Source organism: Megalops cyprinoides, chromosome 18 (assembly GCF_013368585.1).
Source record: "Megalops cyprinoides isolate fMegCyp1 chromosome 18, fMegCyp1.pri, whole genome shotgun sequence".
Lineage (NCBI taxonomy): Eukaryota > Metazoa > Chordata > Actinopteri > Elopiformes > Megalopidae > Megalops > Megalops cyprinoides.
In genome coordinates, this window is record NC_050600.1 from 5,335,499 (window position 1) to 5,355,131 (window position 19,633).

Here is a 19,633-nt window from a genome sequence, read left to right on the forward strand (position 1 = left end):
ATTGAATTCATCTGCGCACGGCTAAATAATAATTAGCGGTTTCTCCGGCCCCAGCACTGCACAGTGTAATTACAAGCCTGCCTTTATTGCTCTGACGTTCAGGCAAAGGTGGAATGCGGTGAAAATTCGCAGCTTTAATTTTTTAGCTTTCCCAGATTTGAAATGCACTAGAGCTGCGAGAGGCTCATAAGCATGGCTCAGATCGATATTTGAGTATTTAATCCAGCTCCTGTGTTGTGAAACGGGGTGAAACTGTCATGTACTGAGCTTGATGGGATTGTCATTAGGAAATGGGTATGGGATTTTGCTGGATCAACACAGTTCTCATTAAAACCTGCCCACAAGCTTGTAGTGTAATTACATTGTTTGCCATTACACAAACCAGTCTCACATCTGTCACTCTCTAACCACGCAGCCCTGATGTACAGCAATGTCTGTAGGATTACCCAAAAACGTGTAGTCACAGGCAGGAATTCCTCACTCTCTCTAAAAAAAGTCAGCTGGGGCCACATCTGATATTGCGATCCCTGTTTACTGTGTGGGAAAGGGATACACTTTCATGGTAACTTTGCGTGTCGTCTGAAACGGCTCCAGCTTTCCCAGCTGCACCTTTTAACTTTCACTCACTCAGCAACTTTAAGAAGTCAAGGCCCCCCCCCCCCCCCCCCCCCACACCCCCCACCTCCACCCCCAAACCTCACCTCCGTCAAATAGCACAGGGATTAAATGCCACTGACAATTGTATTTGAGAGTAAATTGCATTACTAGTGCTATGGAGAATTCGCTCTAACAAAGTATCACTCAGGTGGTGGAGTTAAAAAGAAAAAAACTGAAACAATGAGAAGGGATTTGATTGATTTACAGTGACGCTTTGTTTTTATAAAAGTATTGCGAGGCAGAAAACCCTCCAAGAGAGAGGTAGTTAATTCGCTTTGTTTAAAACTGCAGACTGAACAAGAAAAAGGGGACAGAAAAATGGACAAAGCGAAATAAAAGGCCATTCATCATTTTTATATTAGTCAGGGCTTTCTGGGAATTATGAAGCGTGATTTGTGCAAAAGGGGGAGGTAGGCCTTTGAACCAGTCACTGTGTGCTGTTATTGAGACTGGCCCCCGAGGAATAAATAATATCATAGATACGTTCTCTCTTTTATTGTAGCTGCGGCGCGGCCAGATTTATTCCTGCAGGTTATGAGATGTATTGACACCTCCATTCTTCTGCCGTCGCGGAAGGCCTTTTGTTCCTGCTGTGGGGACTAGCGCACGGAGTGTATAAATTACTCAAATGCAAAAGCTTTAAATTTCAGGAGCGGTCTCCGGTGTTATTGCATCAACTCCCGAGCTTGCAGCTGGACGGATTGTCTGTAGGGCCCTTCTGTGTCTGTTGGGAAATAGAGAAGCGGTGTTGTCTAGACTTTGTAACAATTGAACGGGGCCTTACAGTATTATGTTTAAGGCATTTCTCTGCATACCGCTGCTCTAGCTAGTGTTTTGTTTCATAATGTAGAAGTTCACAGTCCTCAACGATAACTCATGCGATGTGTGGTCTACGCGTTTATTAACGCCCAGAGAGCTTCCTTTATACTACGTCATAACTGTATGCGGTTGCGGGTGTTGTAACTTTGGGGGATTTTGTCTATATTGATGCTATGTTCGTCAAATGGTTGTAGAATAACCAGCAGCAAGATGTTGGGAACAGGACAGCACGTAGTGAAGGTATCAGAAGCAGGTTTCTTCTAGCTCTGCTCCCGTGTACATGAGATGTGAACCATGGGCACATGTATGTATCACACAGACATTAGACCTAAACATGTGAACCACTTCCAGAACATAAACAGTGAAAAAACAGCTAGCTAGTTCTTCACTTCATGTGAAGTAGTGACAAATGGGAAGGTGTAACACAATATCCTCACACTGCTCTAGATGTAGCCATTAGGTTAATGGACAGCTTCCCCATTCGATTTCAAGTTCTTGAGAGGAGCTTTTAAGCCTGTTTATGTAATCTGCTGCGGGGCAGAACCAGGTCAAACCCTGTCGGACACTCCTTGACCCAAGAGATCTGCGGCGGACATATTCTGCTGTCCTCCTAGGAGGCCTGTGTCCAGTCTGAACTGGTTCATTGCCTCTTGCTTGCGCAAAAATGATTTTTTTTTTTTGTTCCCAGAAACCGCTTCTCATGGGTGACATTAAAACATCGCGCGGAACAGGAAAACATGTTATTTTAGAAAGCTGCAGCTCCCCGCGAAACACCCAGGCAGAGGAATGCGGCAGGAGTTGACCGCTTCTGCGTGTTTTCGGCTTTATCTCCAACACTGCAGAGAATGAGCTAACGCTGTTACCACAGATGACAGCCACCCGCCAGGCTAGCGCAGGGGCACTGCAGCACGGTCCAGCGCTCTTTTCCAACGTGGAGAACACAGTCTCCCTATAAATAAAGAGCAATAACACAGTCTCCCTATAAATAAAGAGCAAGGCTAGGCCGGGCTAGGCTCTTTATTTATAGTTTGAATAATGAAACGGCTTCCGAAACCGTGGAAACAGCCTCGGAGGAGGCAGGAACGGGGTGCTGTGCAGCTTGGCGGTGTGGTAAAGGCCTGTGCTGGGAGAGCGGGCGTGCCGTAATAGGCATGGCGGCCGGCTGCCTGGTCCCCCGCGCAGGCATCTGCTGAAGCTCTCAGACCGCGAGGCAAACCAACGTTCCAGCAGAAAAGCTGAACGAAAGCCTCATTAGGCTTCATTTTAGCGTGTGCATCCCCCTTCACGAGCGGCAAACCCTACCCGCTCCGTCATGCGTGGTGTGAGGAGACATTCCTTAACCCTGTGTAAGTACAATTAATAATCCACCTCTCTCTCCACGCATCTGTTTGTTAGCAACACTGAGAGGCGGGGCCCTTGCACCTCGCCGTTTTCGTTCGGTGGTGCCTGGCAGATGATGAGATCAAGGTGAAACGGAGCACCGTCCAGAGAGGAGGGGTGGCCGTTTTGTGGAGGAGTGGCAGGGCGTGGCGTGGAGGCAGCGATGGGCTTGGCACTAGCGTGGCGCTAGCGTGGCGCTAACGTGGCACGCTGTGGCGCTGTGTGGGACATGGCAGTCTGTACCCTCTCCTTAACCCTGAGAAAACTCTGCTGTCTGCCACACAGCCGGTACTAGTATGTGACATCACATTGAGAGAGTCATTTCCTGTCACAAAGAGTTATGTGTTATGATGGCGATATATAACATGTAAACACACGTACATATCCATGCGTACATGTGTTTATGTTTGCATGTATGTATGTAGTGTATGTGCATTAGTTATGTTATTATATACCGTAATAACAATTCCAAACGTATGCCCAATTATTCTTGCTAATTAGTGCTAATCTTTACAATACTCCTTACCGTGTTTTAGATTTGGTTTTGTTTGAACTGTGCGTTTAACCTACGCGCAGTCAGAGTTTGTTCCTTTCTCTGACCTCGAACTTAAGTTTTGTCCTCAGTTGTTGCCGGTGGAAAGCACGGCCCTGTTCTTTTCAGCACTTATTGTGTTTCTGCGCCGTTGTTTGGTGGTCCGTGAAAACAGAACTTGAGGAATGGCTGGCGGCCCGAGGGGGATTTGTCTCGTGTGACCCGAGTGTGTTTTCGCCCCGCGCCCATTGTTTGCGGGCCCGGGTCAGGGCATGCTGAAACACACAGCAGAGGGCTCTGTGAGTGGGGCTCCGGGGGGGGGGGTCTGGGGGAGGTCAGAGCTGGTGGTGGTGGGGCGAGAGGAGGAACGATTAGGCATTGTGTGGGGACGTTGGCCCCTGCTGTGAGTGGATGGAGCGGGACGTCCCGTTCTGGTTACACCGCTGCTGAACCCCCTCGTGCTGCAGGTGGGGATATCCATCCCAGAGAGCCCCCCCCCCCCTTCTATAGCATCAGGGTCTCATGCAGTACATTACATTACAATCATTTAGCAGATGCTCTTATCCAGAGTGACTTCCAGCATAAAGGAACGTAAGTGTATCCATTCAAGTTGAATGAGCAACAGTGTCAGACCAGGATAAGAGCACTCCCAGACCAGTGAGTGCAAGCATAACACTATTCAAGCCCTATCCTAAGTTAACTTGAGCAGCGTGACTAGACTAGACAAGGGAAGCCAATTATACTACCATACATCAGTCACTAGATCACAGAATCCAAAATACATCATGATACTACACATAAGACAAACAGCAAGTACTGGAAATGCAATTTCAATAGATAAGATGTATGAATATGGTATTGAATAAAAATACACGTTGTATAATTTTACAGTTTAGCTCGTGTATCTCCTGGTCAGAGGCTGCTTGCCTCAGTTTGGTTAGCAGTAGCACAGCCGTATGAACTGTGTGCTGTACACGTGACCCTGCCAGGAGGTGTGTGAGAGGGTGAAAGGTCACACGATGGCCCACATGCAGTTAGAGGAAGTTTTATTGGTTGTGCCGCGGGGTTTGAGTGAGATGTACAGTACTGTACTCACGCGCTTGCCTTCTCCGCTTCTAGTTTAAACAGAATACATCAGTCTTTCCCCATGACTGCCTGTTAATTTTATAACATCATTTCCACTTATAGAACTGTCCTGGGTGTGCGTATGTGTGTGTGTGTGTGTGCATGTATGAATATGAATTTAGAGCTTTACATTTTGGTTATTTTTATTCTTGATAGAAATAACGTGATAAACATACTTTAAAACATAGCAATTTTAAACACAGCATTTCATCTACATGTGACTTTACCTTCTACTCTATCTGCCTGTTCAGTGAAGTTATTGGCTCCATTGGATTGTTTCAATTTAATATCAGTTGCTATCAAGGGAACTCGGTAAGTGAAAGTAAAGTGCACAGTGCACTCACATCTGCAGGGCTCCCGGGTTCATGGTGGTATTGATGTTGCTTGAGAAATACCTCATTGCAGGTGTCAGGGGATGTAGGGCTCTGGATGCCTGGATGTAGTCCTGGATCAATTCTGTGCTCCACAATCCAATCCTGTCCTGAGAAGGTGGCATTGTGGATCTACGATGATACCCGTAGGGGATAGCAGTATATATTTATATTTTATGAGTACAGTCAATTTATTTAGATTTTTTACTTTGTGAAATTGGTATGCCATTTGAATCTCTTGAATTGCATGTAGTTAAAAAAAACAACTAATGCAATCTTTGAAGTAAATACAGGAAATCAATTATTCCTTTCCAGATTTATTGAGATGGAAATTGATTCAGTCCTCCGTACAGGTGCTCTCAGAAGCAGTGAACTATTGACTAAAATAAGTGGGTTTGAATATTCAGTGTGTAAATATACCTGATTAAACCTTCAGAAGAGCCTGTTTCTAAAATAGCGAGTCGCTTAATGACCATTCTGAGTGCAGCATTTTCTAATGAGATGGAGATGTTGACAAAGCCGGCACAATCACATTGGCTGTTTATTGGGCAGGCAGAGAAGACCTCCTCTAGGTTGTGAATAATCAGTTTGTGTTTGTGCGCTTGTGTGTGTGTGTGTGTGTGTCTGTGCTTGCATGGTTATATGGATTCTCATGCGTGCATGTCAATAGGTGTGTGGTTGTGTAAATTTACATGGGTGTGTGTGTGTGTGTGTCTGTGTCTGTGTCTGTGTGTGTGTGTGTGTGTGTGTGTGTGTGTGTGTCTGTGTCTGTGTGTGTGTGTGTGTGTGTGTGTGTGTGTGTGTGTGTGTGTGTGTGTTCTGTGCGCGTGCGTGTGTTTGCATGCATTTGCAGTGTTCTCTGCACAGTGTCACACCCTCTCGGTGCAGCTGTGTTTATGAAGCCGAGGACAGCTGTTTGAAAACTTGTGCGCTGCATTTCTGTTCAGATTGTCAGAAACGGGAGGGGGGAGTGCAGTAACTCTGCCCATGACGTCCAGCTGGTGGAATTTTAACACTGTATTTTCTTGGCTGTGCAGGCCACCGATTAGATACGTAAAAAAGACCTACAGATGGGGGCCTGCATGCCCGTAGCGGACCTCGCCGGTTTCTGCATCTTTCATTTAGGAGAGTCTTTGTGGACCAGCTCTCGACACGCCGTTCCCCCCTGGTGCTTTTCCACAATAGTGCGGTGTGGTTTCCTCTGGGACTCTGTCTGTTTTAGTGTGGGGCTCTGACGGCAAGCCAGAAACCCCACTGCAAACAGCATTTTACCACATTTCAGTGCAGCCCACAGAGAAGCATGGGAGAGCTGTCCACTCCCTGTAATTCATAGTGGCATACTGTATAATTGCACGCTCAATTGCATAGCATGAAGCATTTTTAAAATGCGAAATCATTTTTCTGTGGCGGCATGCTTCGATTAAATGCATGTACTTGCATAATATGGTGAAATCCAAGGTAATCTGGTCCCAGGCTGAGTCAGGCTAGGCCCAGACCCGTGCCATAAAAAATGCTTTACTGCTTTACTTCAGACGTGTGGGTTACTGTGCCCTCTATTAACCTCTGATATCTCAGAGCGGGGTCCAGGATTTCTGGAGCTGGTCTTCGCAGACACCTTGACTGAAGTCCTTAGCTGAGAATGACAGTTTGGTCACTAACCCTAGGGAATTCTCCAGTTATTCTCCAACAGTGGTTTTATCGCGTTTTCAGATCCGACTGAGTTAAGCTTACGCTTCATCAAAAGGCATGTTGTGACAGGGTGATAGATGTGAATGCCCTCTTGAGTCCAATACTGCTCACTGCTCCTTCATCTCTCGTGTTCTTTTTGCCTTTTTCCTCAGTTCTAGTTACTCTAGTGATGAGGGTTTCCAGTCCACTGACCTAAGCTTATACTGCCAGGCTTTTATAAATGCAAGCTGAGAGCAGTGCAAGTCGAGGAAACCAGGGCACTTAATTTTCACAGTGAAACTCTCTCGCTTTCCCTGAGCCCACGTGTCATAATTCAGCAGTGTGGCTTCCACCTTATAATGCTCACTCACGTGTTAAGAATTGCAGTATGTTGTCTGCCAGGGACGTTACTGTTACAGTTTTAACACGAATTCGGACAACATGTTCTGCTTTGGCTCAGCTGCTGTGTCGTCATGTCTAACACACTGTCCTGCATCTATAGATGGCTTTTATTGTCTCCTTGTGTCCCTAAGGTGGGTTAGAACAGAACACCAATTATAGCCTTATCAAAAATAAGACAGTCTAACCAGAAAAACAAAACAAAATAAGGACAGCGGGTTGTATTTACCACAGGACCAAAAATGCATGTTTCTCTGATGTATGTCTGGGTCTCTCTCAGAATCACACAACTGGTGTTATCCCCCTTATTCAATGAGTATGGTCACTTCTGCCAAATAACCGGTGGAGCAGAGCAGGGAAAGCAAGTTTATAGTGAGTCTGTCTTCCACTGTTGTGACCGAGTGAGGTTCAGAGGCTCAGTTATCCCACAGCCTCACCTTTAGAATGGGGGTCCGCAAGTCAGGAATTAACACTCCCAGCTGAATGTGACAAGGTGCATGTGTGCATGGGGTTTTAACAACAAACAAGTGCTGCCCCCGCTAGTCGAGTTGGTTTACTTTTAACATGACTCTTTTGCATACTAACATTTCTTTTGTTTCCAGGTCAGTTAATGATTACCCTACTAATGTGATTGCATGCCACATATAATATACATATTTTTCATTTCTTTAATTTTTTGTGGAAATCAATCATTAATGTATACTGAATGTTGTTGCTAGTGGTTTTGAACAGAAAAGGCTTAGTAGTAAAAATCAAGAGTACGTTTTGCATGCATGATTTTTGTACAGAATCGGTGTAGCTCTGCTGGATCCGTATCTGACGGTTAGGTTTCAATTGACAGCTGAGGATGTGTGACTGGACCATGAATCAAAACGGCAGGCATTATTACCCAGGTGGCAGTGAGGACACTTTGGGGATTACTTGGCAAAGGTAATATTTTCATTATTTCAAAATCTGTGCTCCATCTTTCAGTATTACACCCTGTACCTGCTTTGGCTGGCCCCTATTTATTACATTCATATATAAATGTATACACATACATATGCATACATGTACGCACACAAATGTACACACAGATGCACACACACACACACACACACACACACACACACACACACAAACGCACACAAATGCACACACACTTACACTGTATGCAGACTCATTAAACAAAGCAGTTGATCAGCAACTATTCACTGTCTTTACCACATGTCTGAACTGTCTGTATCTTCCAGAGTAGTGAATCAGGATGTGTGCTGAGTTTTAATTCAGACCATAGCCTCTGCTGCAGTTAAAATGCCAGCGTGTGAAAGTGCTTGCTCGGATAGAAGTGTGTTCCAGGATTCTGTCTACATCCTCAGTTTTCCCTCTCCTCTCTTTTATTGCCTGTGTTGTCTGTTACTGATTTCTTGCAAGTTGCCGACAGGTTTTGATAATAGGCCTGTGTAGTTCTCTCCAAGCATTCCTCCTTTGCATAATGGCTTGTGCACTTTCCAATTACATCTCTGACTAGTTTATTCCTGATGTCAGTGCTTAAGATTTGAAGACAGTATTGCACTTTGGCTGTCACTTTCACAACTTTCAAGCCGTAATTTTCTTGCCCATTCTTCCTACTTGTTACTTAGTCATCAAAAAAGTAACTTTCATGACTAAACTGCATATTGTTTTTTTATTTGACAAACCTATGTCCTTAACTTTGTGTGTGCCTTTAAAACAGCTTTTGATGCTAACATGTAAACTGGTAAAAACCAGTATAACCACATTGGATAGTTCTGAGCATAATAATTTGTCAGAAATCAAACCCCAGCACCACAGTTGGAAATGTTGTTTTCCTTTGCCTTTGTTGCACAGTGTATGATTGCACACTGTACCTCGACTGGCTGACTGGCAGTGTTGGTTTTATTTGGGCAGAGTCACAGAATTTGAGATATAATGGCAAAATGTTGAGGTGAGATTGCAGACATTGCAGCAAAACCCTTATAAAACCCCTATAGCTTTCTGCTATAGTGAGTTCTGCATATCGAGCTTATCTGTCCTTATTGTTAATTGCAACATTGTAGCATCAAATTCCACATCACAGACTTTTAAAGGTTGAATAATTTCTGCATTATTCATGTTTTTCTCCTGCTTAAAAACAACAAATTAAAAACTGTATGTTTTACCTTAACATCAGTCATTTTTAATATTATTTATGTCTTATTCAGAGCAACAAACTTGCAAGGCTGAGATGACAAGATATATTAAATATGACAAAGGTTTGGACACACCCGATTAAGATAATGGGAAACATGCATTCAGGCATTTTGATCTAAATACTTATACTTAAATGATTGAAATTTGTTTCTTGTACAAATATAAATAGTGAAGTTAGCCTACATATGAATTTCTTTCCAAAAAAATGTAAAACATGTTTTTTTCCTACTTTGAAGAATCTAAAATATAAGATAGTGTTGATTTGTTTAATACTTTTCTGGTCACTGCATAATTCCATTTATGTTATTTCTTAGTTTTGATGTCTCTACTATTATTCTAAAACGTGGAAAAGAATAAAACATAAAGAAAAACGCTTCTTTGAGGAGGTGCGTCCAGACTTTTAACTGGTACTGTGTAAAACCAGAATGTTCTTTGTATTTGTGAATGCTGTGAATATTGTGAACTCTGAAAGCGGAGTTCTGGATCGAGGTTTGGATTTGTTTTTGTTTTGCTTCGTTTTGTTCTCCACTAACCAATCAACCAATGAAGTGACCGCAATTTACACAGCTGCGAGTACGCCTGTCAGCCAGCCCGGACAGCTGTCAGTAGACATGAGTGTCTGTTCTTGGCCGTTTGCTGGTCCAGGCCCAGCTACTGGTGCCTTTGACGGCTCACTGGGCCTCTGGAATGAGGCCATATTAGCAACTGAAGAGAAAACAAGGAAAAAAACAAACTAGAAGGGAAATTGGCCCTGCCTTAAAAGGAGACCAGGTCACTAATGGTTAACCTGCACGGTTCAGTCTGGCCCCCTCCGCTCTGAGTGGAACTGTTATTCTTAACTTCAGTTTAATGTAAACCTAGAGGAAAGCCTGAGATGGCTTGGGCAAACATACTTGTGTCAGTGAAAGTAAAGCGCACATAAAACATCTGCTTGAGGCCCTTCATGGTCAGCGTTCGAGATGGCGGTACAAGACGCGCATAAATAGTAAGGCTTTGTTGGAGCATGAATTTGTCATGCTGCCAACCTGTTTTGTTTCCCGTTATATATAGTTTGTTTTTTTTTTTCACGAGTTGTGGTGGACAAGTCAGGCCTTTGATGGGGCGATTTTATTCATGTTCGCCGTATGTTGAGGGCTACAGCGAAGCTGAATTTCATATTTATTTTTTACAGTAATGAAAATCAATTTTCACAGCAATTTGTGAAAATAAAGAGTGAAAGCCCATAAACATCATTAAAGTGTTTCGACATGGAAAGGATTGTCAGACAGCTTCGGCTCAGGCCTTTGAGGAACTAAAAGACTGCATATTTCTAAAGGTCAACAGACAGGCCTGGTTAGCTGAGATCAGATATGGAGGGATATGCATTCACGGACTATCAAAATCCACTGAAGGAAAGATTATACAGCACAGATTCATGAAGGAAAGCATCAAAACTTAAAACAAATCAATTACTTATTCCAGGGTATGTGCTGGTTCCAGTTTTGGTGAATTAAACATGAAAATTGATAATAAAAATATATTTATTTGGTACCTAATCCAATAAGCTTACATTTGTCTGGCAACTATGGTGTTGAGTATCCAACATGAAATAACGATAAAAGCAAAACAGCATTTCTGAAAGGAAAGCAAATATATTTCTTTAAATGTTTTCCTTTGATTCTTATCAGCAGGTAGGGTAATGATTTCAATGTTTCAAAAACAATTTAGTGCACAAACTACACCAAATTGATCAGGTGGTTGTGTTTCATATAGTTTGTATTACATCCACTACACAAAATATGAGTTTTTCTTGGCATTCGTGTTCTGAAGATATCAATCTGATCATTATCATTTTGGCTTGTGGCAACTATCTCATAAAACTGCTTTAAAAGGGAAGCTCAGAGGCAGTCACCGCATGGAGCGTCTTTCAGGCCGCGATTTTTGCGCGGTGCAAAAGTTGGCCGGTTTGTTTAAAGCCGTCTCTCCCAGTCTTTGTCCTCGCAGATTTGCGGCTGTGAACCGAGCTCTCCCGCAGACTTAAAGAGACAAGCGCCTCCATCAGCACTCTGCCCAAAAAAACCTAGCACCCTCCGTCGCTTTTTTTTTTTTTTTTTTCCGGCAAAAAAGGAATAGGTCAGCATTTGCTGCTTTGAGTTTATCTTGACATCTGAAGGTAGAACACAGCTGCCAGGCCTGCGAGAGTCTCGCAGGGGGGCTGCGTTCTGAGAGAGACTTAGCCTCATCATAGCCTCTCGATCCTGTTTTCACATTCCGCCCCAAAGCAGCCTCCCTTACTGTGCCTCTTTGTACACCACTGGAGGTAAGAGGAAAACAAGCAACAGTCAGCCTCTCACTCTCCCCAAACCTCGGTCAGACATTACTAGTAGAGCACAAACAGTATCACACTTGATTGAAATGGCTTGTGCATTAAGGTGAATTGATATTTCTATATGTGTATTTGCTTATATTTATATTATTTATATTAATACCAGTTTTATATATTTATATATTTTATGTGTGTTTTCGTCATGAATTAGTGTACAGGAGGCTCAGCATAGATTAATGTAGATTTTGTTGTCTGTTTTATAATCACTGCCTCATCTATGTTTTTGGATTGGCGTTGTTGTAGAACTGGCGGAATTTTTGGTTTGCAATTAAGTAATTAAGACCCCCTCCAAAAAAACCAAAAAAAAAACAAAATCCAATCGCAAAGCAATTAGAGGGGAAAAAGAAATGCTTTGGTACTGATTGTTTCTTCACCACTAATGTGGGTATTTATCATTTGCTATTAAGCTCAGAATGGAAGATGTCTTGGAGTCCCTTCAGAGAAACTCTGCAGAGTCTTTGGGGGTTGGGAAAACAGAGGGTTCTGTCAGAATAATAATGTAGATTCATGAGATAAGATTAATAATAAAAAAAAACAAGAAAGCCCACATTAGCATTTATAACACAGAACTAACAGACTGGGGGAAGGAGGTGATGAAATGGCACAGAGGCTGTCTGTGAAAGGGCGTACAGTGCACTTTCTGTAGGTGGGTGTTGGCTGAAGGTGGGAAGCATAGCTGATTGGATGTGCACACGCAATGAAACAGTATGTGCTATCGCTTCTCTGCCTCAAACATTTCTCCCCGGATGCAGAACCTGCACGCTTCCATTCTACAAGAACTGGGTCAGTAATCCATTAAGATTCCGTTAGATAATCTAATTTGGAACTTAATCCCTAAATTAACCACACCGCGTACTGGAGGCGCACTGGCGAGGGGGTCCGCGCGGGCTCGCTTGGGAAGTTAGGGGTAGAGGGAAGGGGGCGGGTGCGAGTTTTGGGTTTGAATCGATAAGGGCGGCGAAGTGTGAGGACACTTGTTTGTTTTCTCTGTTGTGGTGGTCGTGTCTCAAGCCGTCTGGTATCCCAGGGAAACCAGACATGAGCTAATGTAATGCTGGATTGAACTTGAACTTTGCGCGCTTTGAAAAGGGGGATACAATGGTCCACAGCAATCAATACGGATCATTTTTTCCCCCTGCACACCATTGTGTGGACTGCTCTTAAGTTAACGTCTGAAAGACGGGTTCAGGTGCAAGGAGACGGGGGTAGTCTTCAGAAGGAGCTCTGAGTGGAGAGGCAACCGTTCTCCCATCTGTCCTCTCATAAACGCGTGAGCTGCACCATCTTTGCACTGAGCTCTGTTTCAGCCGGGAGCGAGCCCATCTTTTCCCGCTGTGACAGACGATGCTCTAGCAGCGAACACTAAAGAAAAGAAACCTCTATGAATCTGATACGCTAACAGTGTTGGCTAAGGTATAAAGTTAACAAAAAAAAAAAAAAAAACATTGATTAACTGTCTTGGCAGCGCTGACTCGCAAGGTTTAATCTACTCTTTGGTATAAAAGTGTGTTTTTGTTTATTCCAGTTTCCTTAGCTTGCCATGGAATTTTAAGAAACAATAAAGGGATCCAGTGAAATGGATCAGTGCGAAGTCTGATGCAAGAAACCTTACATCACCCCTGCACGTTCAGCCAACAGACAGCAAACCTCCCCGCCTGGCCAAAAGAATAGAAAATCTCTAAAAAAAATGTATAAATAAAAAAATCTCGGAATAGAACATCTCTAATCACTGAGATTAGCAGTGCTAATGCTCCTGGACTAGCTTTGAGGTCTAAATTCGTAAGTCACATGCACATGCTGCCTGTTCTGGAGGAGCAGAACATGTGCGATACAGTTCTCAGCGCTATTTGCTTGCACACCCAGAAAGCAAGAAGCTGTACGCTGAAAACTAGTCACTTCATCATTGCATTTATAATGAATTTTATATAAGTAAGGTTTTAAATTAGTAGATTGTAAGATTGTAAGATTGTAGATTAGTAGATTTTTTGTTGTTTGAATTGTTCTAGGTACATATTTTAATTCCAGAGTAGGAGAATCCTGAGGTCCTGAGGTTATTTGAATGCAGCTTGCGAAGCAGCTAGCTAGCTAGCAAGCTGTTTAAATAGCTTTAACCTGGTGGAGTCTAGCTAGTTACTTTTGGAGTCTCGCTAATCACTGTAGCCAATAAATGGTCTGTTGTGAATAACCTGGTCACACCGTCTGTCTGTTCTCACCCTGGTATATTGGAGTGTTCTTCCGTTGGTTCTTGAGTCGGTTGTGGTCGGTTGCAGACAGCGTGTTCCGTTGTCCTTGACACTTTATTTGATGCACTCTGACTTTCTGAATCGCTCTCTATTAGAATGTTAAATGAATAAATGTTGGCGGGTAGAGAAAGATGTAGCTAGCAAGTTAGCATGTTCACTGCGAGACAGAAACAAAGGATGACACAGAGTCAAAAAAGAAGCTGTCAGTCAAACCGCAACACCTGCTCTTAGAGAAATCCTATGGTTAAAAACTGTCCAATCACAAGAGAGATTGACAGGATGGACTATGCAGCCAGTCATTATTATAAGGGCCTCTCTCTCCTCACTGCATGGTGTCCGTTATGTCTGTGGTAGTACACTGTTAGCAGCAGCTTCATGCATTTTTTCACCTTTACCTATTCGATCTGGACCGGAATGTATCCACTCCCAAATTGTGTGATGCCAAAAAAGATTTTCAAGAGTTAGTTTTGTTCATGGGTAATGAATTAATGCTTGTGGGCTAATGCAGTCTAATGCAGCGTATAAATTCTTTACTGTGTATAGACAGTTGTATGTGTAGGATAATATAGATTTTTTGACACATATATAAAATGTTTGTTGTTAAAAAAATGTGAAAAAATAAAAATATCCGGACTGTGTGTGATTTTCATGCAGTGATGGTCAAGAGGAAAGGGAATTGTGCTTCCTTCGTACAGTAGACCTCTCAGTTCAGCCACGAGGAAGCATGGGTAATCCACATGTGAAATTTTTTGTGTGGATAAGAGCATTTCCACACCGTTCCTGGTTTTTAATAATCCTCTGATTTCACGGGTAAAGGCTTGCGTGGTCAGCTGAGGTTCAGATCTGTGCATACGAATGTTTGATAAGTGGGGGCCCCAGTCTGCTGTGAAGCACTTGCCTTCTCTGTATGGTCTTTGTTCAGCAAGGTAGGAAAAAACTTAATTTCTCATTTCCTGCCAGATGATTTCTGGCAGACCGGAGAACGCGCAAGGGAGAGAGGGTGTGTGAGGAGGATGGGGGGAGGGGCATGTGGGGGGGGGGGGGGGTGGCAGTGGGGATGAAGCCCCGCCCAGATAGCTTTTGACAGAACCCTTACTTTTTAACCCATTTGAGACCGAATCCAAATCCAAAGTTTTCTTTTTTTTTCTTTATTTCACTGAAATACAACCCCGGTTTGGCAGCACTGGATTTACAATTCAACGACCTGTTGCTACGTTTTGCTTGTGCAAAACGGTTGGTGTGAGATTCAGACGAAGCAATCAAGCAGCGTCTGTGCCTGCAGTGTGACTTGTCAGCTCGGCCCACTCCTGAAAGAATACAGTCAGTGTTCCCCCCCACCTCTCATTTCCCCGGGATATCGGCTTAACCTTCCCCTCCCCGCTAAAACCAACCCGCCCCTCCCCTTCCCAAAACCCTTATTTCCTCAAGGAAGCCCCTGCACCTGCAAAGAAAAAGTGACATGGAAAAAAAAGGAGCTTAGTTTCTTTTCACTTCTCTTTCCTCCTTCCAGCCCCCCCCCCCCCCCCCCCCCCCGAAAACAAAGACAGCCTGTCTGTATTGGGGCTCTGTTGACAGAATATTGAGCATGCCCCTTAATCTGCAAACAGAAAGAAGCGATTGTGTGAGACAAGTCTTTAACATGGGCGGGGGGGGGGGGGTGTTTCTCGTCAGCCCAATTATTCAGTGCATGTACATAGCATGAAGTCCTCCGGAATAACATGTCGCTGCTCTACACCAACCACCCCCCAATTAACAGACACTGTTTTGTTTTTCATTTGCATGCCATGAATGAGAGTTGAACAGCCCTTGCCCCCCCAGCCCTCACCCCCCCATTATTGATTACAAAAAGTGGCCACTAGTGCTGGGTAAAGTCAGAGCATGGGGTTGTCTGACATCATTCACGTAGAGCACAGCGTGTCAGTTCTCACTGGAACCCTTTGTACGGAAGGCTTCCATAGCCCTCGGTTCGGCCTGGCTTTCCCCGTGGTGCAGAAGCCTGACGGATTAGGCCGAACTGTGCGTGTGGAATGAGTTTAAGAAAAAGGAGATTCCGCTCACATTGAAACTCACTTATTTCAAAACGATGCAAGTGTACCAATTTAAAATGTCTGACAGCATTTTTAGAGGTAAAACCGGAAAACTTGCAAAAAAATGTGTCATGTGCTTAGGGGCCGGTTGTTCATTTCTGAGTGTACAGTGCAAATAATTATGCAGCTCTCTGGCAGGAAGATCTTTGTGCTTTGTAGAGTTCTGAATGTGATGCCAATGGTACAGGTCTACAGAGAGACCTTTCAGAAGGACCATCTTGAAGAAGGAACACAGTCACTATCGATCACTTCGGAGATGAACCTTGTTTATTATTCATCCTTAACCCACAAAGGCATTTTTTTTTTCGTAAGAACAGCATCCGTCAAAGCTAGAGGGTATTTTCATTCCTGACAGGAAACGCTTTATCTGAAATGAGCCTTTCTTCACAGAAGAACTTGGCAGTGATGTGTTCTTAATAGAATCAATCTGCTAAACATTCCTCTGTAAATATTATCTAGCCGAGGAATGTGCAAACGTATCACTTAACATTACAGAACAAAGGGCTGGAGCCAAATGAAAAGGTGTTTCATAGAAGCAAGGGTAATATTTCTCAAATAAACCGTCTCTTTCTCTTCGCCCTATGATGAATATGTGCATTACCAAACAAACAAGTCTGTTCTGATCTGGTGTGCCTTTCAGTGGAGTTTTATTACTGTGGAAAGAATGAAAAGTGTGTAATGAACCATATTCAAAATTTGCAACTGAGGATACTCTGTAAATGTCATTAAAGTGCAGATTTCTTTCATTGTTTATTTGGTGAGTGTCATAGCTTGCATAGTATCATAAATAATGAACATCAAAAGAGCATGTGCTGAGACGACTGTCTCCCAGCCCCTGTCTCCTGGTGAATGGCCAGGCTTTAAGAGATGTTCATTTCAGCTGAGATGACTGTCTCCCTGCCCGTGTGTCCTGGTAGTTGGCTGGGCTGTAAGAGATGTTCATTTCAGCTGAGATGACCTCAAGTCGTGGTACAGGGTTTGCAGTGAATGGTCCATCTGTAGCCCCTCGCCTGAACCAAATTGATGTTGACAGATGTGCTAGCAGGAAGACCCCCTGCTCCAGTAGAAAAAAAAAATCCCTTCACATGTGAAAACCTCTATACCTGAACACAGGAGCAGTTGAGGGGTTATTACTTACCATTGTTCAGAGGAAGGCACATTTTTCAGACATACAGACATGCTGGTGTGTACACAATGCAGAACCAGCTCTAGCCCGCAGACTTATGGGAGGTATACAGGAATACACCTCAGGAGGAGGGGCTGCCAGGACAGGAAGGGGTTAAAGAGGCCCTGAGACCACAGTCAGAGTCAGTTCCAGCCTCACTAAATCATCAGAAGGGTACATTACACATAATTACCTCTAATTGTGTTTGTCTCTTTTGTAATTAAATTGAATTTTATACGAAGAATTTGGCCTGTTCTGTTATTCATTGTGTCCTTTGGCGAATCTAGACTGACAACATCTTAAGCAGCCATCAGTCTGTGTGTGGATGGCTATGAAATGGTTGTGAATTCTATCTCCTGCTGGGTTATAGAAACGAGGAATGTTGCGCTAAACCAATTTGACATTTGTGGAGACAGGCACAAGTTCTGAATTACACAGCACCGATTGTGTGTGCTTAAACTGTCACAGTAATTCCAAAGTCGTGTCATTTGGATTTTTCCTGTATAGTTGAAATTAGTAATTTCAGAAGATTGAGGTGACAGCAATCTCAGTGATCATTATCAGAAATATAATTACAAGCTCTAGTTTATAGTGATATCAGAATGAATGGTGAGGTACTACTATCTGTCTTCCTTGCTTTATCTATGTTATTTACGATACCGTCAGCCTTGAAACACTATTGATCTGTCTAGCTTTGTGTATCATCTTTCTTTTCTTTTTTTGTATTTTGTGATGTGCCACTCACTATGCCCTGTCTGTCCTTCTCTCTCTCTCATGTTCCAGTCCTGGTACCTGGGCGAGCTTAGTTCCATTCCAAATGTCGAACGGGACTCCGATTCTTCCAGCAAATGCCCAGAACTACAGCATAAACATCATTGGTGAACCCTTCCTTCAAGCAGAAACAAGTAACTGAATTCAGACTGGGGAAGGAAGCGCTAGAAAAAAACTGACAGGACAAAGGACAACCCAGCAAAAGCAGCACTTAAACAATCTCCTTTGTCCCCTTTCCGAGGGATACCGGCCAAGAACATGAGGTGAAGCAGCCTGACTGTGCGGTATTGCTCACACCAGACAGTCTTTGTGTGGAGAGGTCCCCCCAGTCGAATACTGTGATTTACCCAATGCGACTTTTGATGCCTTAATGTTTGCATGACACGCTTTTCTGTTAGTACGTTTTCTTGATCTTTTGGGAGCTCTTGTCATAGTTTTAAAAGACAGGTTAGATCGTTTTGAAGACACAAAGACTGGCTGACTGATTGCAGGCTGCAGGGGGTCTACTCAAAGGAAATTTGACTTCACTATCAGAGGCCGAAGAGTCTCGTCATTCACTACATTCACATAGGAGAAATGTGAGAAATCAAATTTATTTCTTAGATCCACCACGGTTAAGTTGTTTGTTTGTTTCTTTTTTGTTTTTTAAACTAAAAGCTGTAATCCTGTTGATCCAGTGCTGATATTTAGCTAAGGTAAGGTGAAGGTGAGCATGTACACTAAGAGTTATGAACTCAAAATCTAACAAACAAAAGAAAAGTAAAAAAGCCTATATTATTAGGTTAAGAAATTTGCCCCTTTTAGTGCAGAATGCGTTCGATGTTTCCTTTTAAAAAAGGAGAAAGGAAACAAAAAAGAATCTCTTAAGAGGCAAGTGCAATTTAAATGATATTACTGAAGGGAAGCTATTGCAGTCTTTCACCCCTGAGACACTAAATTGAGGGGGATTAAATGTTTTTTTTTTAAAAGAAAATTAACAAAAAAAAACATTTTAAAACAATTTAAGTTGCATCCTCAATTCAAAAGGGGGGGTGGGGGGTGGGTCAATCTGAAAATGCAGACAAGTCTGATCTATACGGACAGTGTGTGACCAAACACAACAAAAAAAACAAAACAGCACTTATATTCTATTCAGCCTTACCCTCTGGTGGTATTCCTCTTATTTATTGCAAAAACAGAACTAAAACGTCAAATGAGATGTGAATTGTGTAGAAATGGCTTACACTCATGTACTGGGGGAAAAGGAGCGTATTCTTTCGGCCCTTAAAAGCTTATAAAGCTACTGTTTACAAAACAACCTTTGAGAAATTGGAATGCAGGCTGTTCAAATAATTAGAAACGAGAAGGAAGTGTATGCCTAATGTCTGCACTCGCCGGAACACTACTCTCCAGGGTGTGGAAGAGTTGCATGGTGCTTTGCAAACACGCAATTCAGCAGGTCCCTACTGTCGTGGTCTCAGATTCCCACAGTGTGCATCTCCAATCCAGATATATATAAATATATATATAACTACTCTTTCCAATAATCTTAATTTGCACGAAGATATATAGTCCACATTACGTGCCTTGCCTTTGAATATAGAAGAAACATCACTACACTTGTTTTTGCTGCATTTATTACCATTTTAAGAATTAACATTTTTATGATAAAAAAAAAAAAATATTTTGTACTCTGGATGAAATTGTGACATCATTGATTTTTAACTACATTTACTACTTTATCTCACATTTATAATGCATATCATGGCTGTGTATAGTCGCCGTTTTAAAGTTTATAATCAACCAGCATTATTTTTCAGTATTTTTGGTGGTTTTTCTAATAACCCTTCATTTTTTTTTTGTTTCTTCATCTTCCAATTAC

The 19,633-nt window shown here is 42.8% G+C and overlaps 1 protein-coding gene across 10 annotated transcripts in view; it reads left to right on the forward strand.

The window, feature by feature from the left end:
* Positions 1-18,728, forward strand: part of LOC118793254 (nuclear factor 1 B-type-like) — a 123,862-nt gene extending 105,134 nt beyond the window's left edge. For 9 of the 10 annotated variants that reach the window (XM_036551336.1, XM_036551337.1, XM_036551339.1 and 6 more), the window contains 2 exons: positions 7,793-7,881; positions 17,785-18,728. In XM_036551336.1, the coding sequence (XP_036407229.1) occupies positions 7,793-7,881; positions 17,785-17,914 (219 nt within the window). In that variant the 3' untranslated portion in view covers positions 17,915-18,728. The remainder of the gene's footprint in view (positions 1-7,792; positions 7,882-17,784) is intronic. The other variant, XM_036551344.1, reaches the window with a different exon arrangement.
* Positions 18,729-19,633: the final 905 nt, after the last annotated feature.